Source organism: Gavialis gangeticus, unplaced genomic scaffold, assembly GCF_001723915.1.
Source record: "Gavialis gangeticus isolate Ggan-Ray unplaced genomic scaffold, GavGan_comp1, whole genome shotgun sequence".
Classification (NCBI taxonomy): Eukaryota; Metazoa; Chordata; order Crocodylia; family Gavialidae; genus Gavialis; species Gavialis gangeticus.
This window is the reverse complement of record NW_017728992.1, coordinates 184,584,670-184,591,648: the sequence shown is the minus strand read 5'-3', so window position 1 is coordinate 184,591,648 and position 6,979 is coordinate 184,584,670. Positions and strand designations below refer to the sequence as shown.

Sequence of the window (6,979 nt, the reverse complement as noted above, 5' to 3'; positions counted from 1 at the left end):
GGCAGGGGATCTCCCTCACCTGGACCTCCCTGTCCCGTAGTGGGCAGGAACATCCCATGAGACTGGTGAAAAACTGACGGAAAGTACCCATTTAATAGGTTGGCTTTTTCCTGGGCATCAGTTGCCCCATCTGGTTCAGCAGGAGTCCAGTGTTGCCCATGCTTTTCCTCCGGCTCCCCACATATCTGAAAAAGGACTTTTTATTGTCCTTGATACTGGAAGCTAGTTGGAGTTCAGTTGCAGACTTGGCTTTCCTGGTTTGCTCCCTGCAGGACCGGACCAGCGCAGAATAATGCTCCTTGGAGGTGAATCCCATTCTCCATCCTTTGTAGGCCTTTCCTTTTAGCCTCAGGAGGTCCCTGGAGAGCCAGCGGGGCTGCTGTGCCCTCTTGCTGCCTTTCCTCCGAGATGGAATAGACTTAGCTTGTGCATTGAGGATCGCTCCCTTGAGGAGCAACCAGTCTTCTTGAACTCCCCTCCCCCCGGGGTCGTGATCCCTTAGGGCCTCACTGACAAGCCTCCTGAGCTTGTCAAAGTCAGCTTTTCTAAAGGACTTCCGTGTTGCTGACTGACTTGCCAGCTTTACAGCGGATGGCGAAGGTGATCAGCTTGTGGTCGCTGTCACCCAGCTTCCCATTGATCACTAGGTCGCTGATGAGGTCATCCCCAGTAGCCAGTACCAGGTCGAGCAGTGCTCTACCTCTCATTGGTCTATAGACTTTTTGAGTCAGATAGAGGTCATCCACGCACGAGAGGAAGCTTTGCGACTGCTCGGATTTTGCTGAGTGATGTCTGTATCTCTCGCTCTCTATAGCTATCTCTATACATGTTTTTCTCTCTCTATCTATCTCTACCTCTACATGTCTATATCTACCTATCTCTCTATATCCATAGTTAACTATCTCTATCTATATATGATGTCTATTTCTCTCTCTCCTCCCCGTGTCCCCCCGGGTGTGCTGATTTCTACAACACGAAGTCTCAGCCCCTCCGGGAAGAACCCGGGGGTGGTGAAGGTGTGAAGTGGTGCGCGGCCCCTTTAAGAGGCGGGACTTCCGGCGCCGTGCCGCAGCACGGAGGGGCGGAGCCGGAAGTGGCTGCGGCTCAGCCGAACTCGAAGGAGCCACACCACCCTCAACGCCAGCGCCTCCCCCGTGGCGGAGCAGCGACTAGGTCCGGTCATGTCGGACCTGGGGGATTGGTTCCGGAGCATCCCGCTCATCACCCGCTACTGGTTCGCCGGGTCCATCGCGCTGCCGCTCGTGGGCAAGCTGGGCCTCGTCAGCCCAGTGTACCTCTTCCTCTGGCCAGACGCCTTCCTCGGCCGCTTCCAGGTAGGGCCTGCACTACAGCTTCCGGCATGCCGCGCGGACTTGGCGCACCCGGCGGCTCGGCGGCGCCGCGCGGAGCCTGCTGGGAGCTGTAGTCCGGCGCGCGGTGGATGCTGGGGCGCCGCCCCTTGGCGCTGGGCTGTTTTGAGGGCGGCGGGCGCTGTGCCCTGCTCTGCTCCCGCCCCCCGCTCTCTTGTGCTGAATCTGCGCTCTCCCCAGGCCCCGTTTCATTGGTCCTTGTCCCAAGTGCTCAGCAACGCAGCGCTAGTACCCGTGTATTAAAGGTGGCTTATAACTTCCTTGGCAGGCCTGGCCCAGGAGATCCCTCCCCGTGTTAAAAAGGGCAGGTGCAGGCGCTGATGGGGAGAGTGAGGGCCCTCTGACTGGGGTTTTCTCTGCTGTGCCTCTTTCTCTTGGCCTCCAGCATTTAAGGTTTAGGAAGTTCAGCTTCTGATGCTGTCTGCCTCACCCCCCTGCTCCTCATGCCCCTTTCCTGCAAGCACTTGCCCATTCCCTGTTTGAACCCAGCTGCACTGTTGGGGCCCACAGCATCTGGTGGCAGTGGGCATCACGCTTGAATGACGTGCGCCATGTGAAAAAACTTCCTGCGCTCAGCTTAATGCCTGTTACCTACTCATTTCATTTTGTGAAATGAGTAGGTAGCAAATTGCATTTGGCGATCCTTAGTTCACATATTGAGAGAGGGAGGAAATCATAAATCCCTGTTGACTTTCTCTGTGCCGTTTTGTACAGGATTTTCTACACCTGTATGTCCCCCCTCAGGCATTTCTTTTTTTTTGTCTAAATAAGTCCAGCCTCTTTAGCGTCCTCATATGAAAGCTCCTCCATACCACTAACTGTGCTTGCTGCCCAGTTTTGCTTAAGGTGAGGTCAGGCTTGAGACATTCATGGAGAGACCAGCCTTCCCCCCATAAAGTGCCTTTCGTAAAAGAGAAACGCAGCGCACTAAGCAGCGAGTTAATTCCCATGCTGAGCGGATGCTGCATCCGAGAGAGCAGTGTTCAGACAACTCTTTGGGTCTGCGAGGCAACATGTCAGCTCGGCAGTCTCGAAGACGTGTCTGATCCCTCTTTCTGCACTTGTACCTGCTCTAATGCATAAACGTGCTTTATAATCATTTCTGTGTACCTATTGGCTTAAAACTCTATCTTGACACTCCTGGGTACGCCTCATTTGTGCCTGTACAAGGTGGGGCTTTTTGCATCTTCCTCTCCAAAAATAGGATGACAAGGTTTAGTTTAGCCTTAATTGTTGCAAAGTTTTAGTCTGACTTGGTGAGCTAGAACAAATATTAGAAAAGCTGAGTTTATCAATTTTGATAGAGGTTTTTGGTTGTAGCTGCCTTGGTCTATAACAGCATAGGCAGGCCAGGTTCTTTGGGTAGATGTGATAGCTTTTATTAGACCAGCTGAGTAGTTGGAACCAAGTTCTTTGCAACTTTGATAGGGTAATATGTTTGTACGGTCTGTCTCTTTCCATATATTGATGCAAAGCAGTTACTATTTTAATAGTTAAAGTTTTACGCTTAGAACTTTGCTATCAATGAACTCAGCCTCTGCTAATTGTTGTGATGGAGGAGGGTAGAGGGGTGTTACAAGATGCTGACTGCATCTGGGACAGATGTGGGAGGACTCTGGGTGGGACTAGCAGAGTTCATCTTCTGCTCCCTCTTGGTTGGCTCGTTGCCTTTTTGCTTGGAGTTTTGGGAAGGGTGCATGGTGGGGGAGTCAAGGTGTTTAAGTCATAGTCTAGTAGGAGCCCAGTGACCAACATCCCTAAGTTCTTGGAGCATGAATTGTTGGCATGAGACTATTCAGGGTGCCCATTAAGTTTTTGGGTGAGAGACGGATGATGGAGGGCCTCCCTTGCAGCACAAAACAATTGGTTCATTTTCTGTGAGCTTACACACAGGCAATAAGATACCATGTTGCCCTTCCCATCTAAAACAGTTGGGAAGGAAAGAAAAGATCCCCATCCTGTAAGGTTCTGTTAAGGCTGCCCAACTTCAGGGGGGCCCGGAAGCTGCATGCCACATCAGTTGTGAGCCTGGGGCTGCATACCATGTAGGTTGCATGCCAAACGGGTTGCCATGTCCTGTGGGCTCCTGGACCCCTGCTGTGTGTGTAGAGCCAAGTCCCCTTTCCCCACACCCCTTCTGTGCACTGCATCTGCATGGATGCGCTCCCAGTCCTACCCTGGCTGTTGCCACATGGGCAGTGCAAGCCCACCCTGCCACACAAGCCCCAGGAGTGGCAGTTGGGCAGGAGCCTGTAGGCCACCAGTTGGACAGCCCTGCTTTGTCATTTCAAGCCTTCAAGCTGTCTCCCTTTTCCACATACTGACCCAAAGTAGTTATGACCTGAAGAGTTGAAGTCACATGCTTATTGTGCTAGTCCCTCCTGAACTGTGAAGCTTGAGGTCCAAACCTATCATTCTGAATTTCTGTAGGCTGGGGCATCTGAAGCAGTGGCTGTCAACCTCATTGTACTCAAAGCACCTCTCTGACCTCAGAGTTCAATAGCACCCCATTTGAAACACTTACATGCACACTGTGAATGTTATGCTATAAACAGAATTATATTGTCAATTAATTTAATGAATGATACTGATATATTATACCATAATATCAAATATAATACAAATATAATATTCCCTTTTCAGGCTGCCAGCAAGAAGTGCTTTCCCAGCCCTGCCTGGCCCTGTGCACATTTACTTGCAATGTGGCATGTAGACTCCTTGCATATGGCTCTGTACCACCTCAGGGACTTGTGGGCCAGTTTCTGCCCTTGTTACCCCAGGGCAGTTCCCCCTGTCTCCCTCCCTCCACCTCTGGTCCTGGGCCTGTAACAGACAAGACTCTAAAGACACCTGTCTAGCAGGTGTTGGGCTGCACAGAAATGGCATGTGATGGGCGCTGAGGATTTGGAGAGGCAAGGGGATGAGCAACAGGACACACAAGGGAGATCAAGGCGTATCAGCCAGTTTACACTGGTGACACTCAGTCCTGGTGGGCTCAGGAGCTGGCCCTGGGAGATTGGGAGGGGCAAGGGAATGAGCTGGGGTGAAAAGCATGGCCCTACATCTCCTGTCTGCCTGCAGCAATGTGCGCTGCTTGGAGTGAAGCAGTATCTGTCATGGGGGCTAGCAGGAGATGGGGTCCCCAGATGAACAGCTGTGAGTGCTGCCTGTCTGCAGGACACTTGGGGGAGGGGGGGGAATGTATGCGATGTTGTAAAAGTGTGCTGGAAACTATCAAAGTTTAACATCTGATGGCTACTAAATAGCTTAACTAATCATACCAGGCAATACAAAAGTGGCAGTAACACTACCTGAATCATGGGGCTGAAAAGGACTTCAGGGTTCTCTAGTTCAGTGTTACTCAACATTAACACCCTACAGGCCAGGTGGGCTGGATCCAGTTGATGGGCTTGAACAAGCATTGGGGTTGGCAGGCAGAGCCCTATGCTGCTGCGAGTGGGTGCTCAGCTCAGTCCTGATCCATCCACTGGTATGGGGTGGGTAGTGGCCTTGATTTGGATGCACAAGGAAGGGGCAATACACAGCAGCCCTGATCTGGATGTGCAGGGATTCCTGCAGGCTGGATATCATGGCTCTGCAAGCCAGATTTGGTCCCTGGGCCAGAGGCTGAGCACCCCTCCTCTAGTCCAACCCTATGCACAAACTCAGGACTTGTTATTCCAAACAATCCCTGACAAATGCCTATGCATCGTGGACTTGAACACCTGAAGTAAAGGGGGTTCCACATAAAATATTTTGATTGGCTGGGATATTTTAAAACTTCTTTCATCTTCTCTGTTGTATGGTAACAGACTAAGCACCATGATTATAATTCTTTTACAATTATGCCTGTACTCCTTCTATTTTTTTTCTTCTGAACAGATCTGGCGGCCGATAACAGCAACGTTCTACTTTCCAGTGGGTCCAGGAACTGGATTTCTGTATTTGGTGAACTTATATTTTTTGTATCAGTATTCGTCACGGTTAGAAACAGGTATGTTTTATCTTAATAGCTACAGCACGTGCATTTGGTAGGCTTCACCGTGAGTTAGCAAAAACACTAAGCATTTTTCAAAATGTATATAACTCCAGCTGAAATGGCTTCTGCAAAAGAACAAGACAGTTCTGAGACAGACGGACGGTAGGATGTTCTTATTGTAACTGTTGGTCAACAGAAGATTGTGTTGAGAATCCATTTGTTGTACTTCCCCTAGGCTGAGTTTCTAAATGATGTCCAATCATTTTGAATCCTTGATTGTAGCTCTTTCACTGGACCAATCTAAGGATGGCAGGACTGTAACTTTCAATCATTGGTTATGAGGCAGCAGGAAGAGAGACTATCGCTGTTTTGCTGATTCTAGTGTCTTGGAATAAGGGAACCAGATGAATTGCTCACCTTTGGCAAATCACTTAAAGCTGACGCAGAGAAGGATTTCCCCATCCTTTTTTTTAGAAAAGGCAAACTCTCTTGAGGGATGTGTGCATAGTAGAGCTGTCCTGAGTAATTCTGAAAGAATAATACTCCACTGATTGTGCAGTTCTGTCACTATTGAAATACTCTGGAGTCTGAATTTCATTTAGGAAGAAAATACCCGGTGAGGGGGGAGTTGAGTCTCATGAAACATTCTGTTAAGGTACTTTTTGGAAATTATTTTTTTTTCTGAAAAAGCTTCTTATAATGCAAAATAAAATTAAAAAATGTAATGTGCTAATATTCTTAAATTGAAATCATGTTTTCATGCAAAATAATTTTTTTCAGACTTTTCCTTCAGATCTTTTTTGTTTGGTTTTAGTTCTGATTTGGAATACAGCCACATGTGTAACTTTTAACTCCTTCGTAAAATGGAACTTTTGTCCTTTTACATAGCTCTAGAGAGGGGTAGTTAGTTGGGTTAGCTTGAGGTCAGGTAGAAGGCAAGGCAGAGTGACACCTTGGGGCCTTGTTACACATTGGTTTTAGGCAGGTCCTGAAGCTCTTAACCCCTGGATTGTCCACACATTAACATCTTAAACTAGTTTTAAGTACACTTTAGGTGGCTTAAAGTTACTCCACTCCAGGGCAGGTTATTTCTGATCCATGTTACCCAGCTCGTGTTCCATCAATGTGTGACCACCCCCCCACAGATGAGCCACCAAGTTGTGGTCCTCCAGCATCCCAAGATGCAGTGTCACCTTCCCCCCCACCTCCCCCAACTCCTGGGCATGTGACCTTCCCACTCCCAGGGGTGCAAGTCCATGCAAACATCCTGCAGAGCATGTGCCAGCTAGCCAAGTCGCAGACCATGGACTGGTCCAGGAGTCGGGGAGAACAAGGTAGGGGACTCTCATGTCCCTGTGAGCTGGGACTTCCTTCCTGGGACAGGGGCAGTAGCTCTTTCAAAAGTGCCTTCCCTCACCACTCACACCTCCTAGCCACCCTGAGAAATGTGACCAGCACCTTCCACACCCCAAATCCAAAACACAGTTTGTTAAAACATAAGACCTTTAATTTGCTTCCTTTTTTGAATTCTTCTTTCTATTTTAACCTTCAGTGGTTGACTTCCTTCATTTCACCACCCCATTTCCTTTCCACCTCCCATCTCGTTACCCAGGCCCACCCCCTTAACTCT

General features: G+C 49.2%; 1 protein-coding gene across 1 annotated transcript in view; it reads left to right on the top strand.

Annotated features, from left to right (window-relative positions):
• Nucleotides 1-1,125: 1,125 nt before the first annotated feature.
• Nucleotides 1,126-6,979, top strand: part of DERL1 (derlin 1) — a 32,132-nt gene continuing 26,278 nt past the window's right edge. The window contains exons 1-2 of the mRNA XM_019528118.1: nt 1,126-1,334; nt 5,253-5,364. Coding sequence (XP_019383663.1) covers nt 1,182-1,334; nt 5,253-5,364 — 265 coding nt within the window. The 5' untranslated portion in view covers nt 1,126-1,181. The remainder of the gene's footprint in view (nt 1,335-5,252; nt 5,365-6,979) is intronic.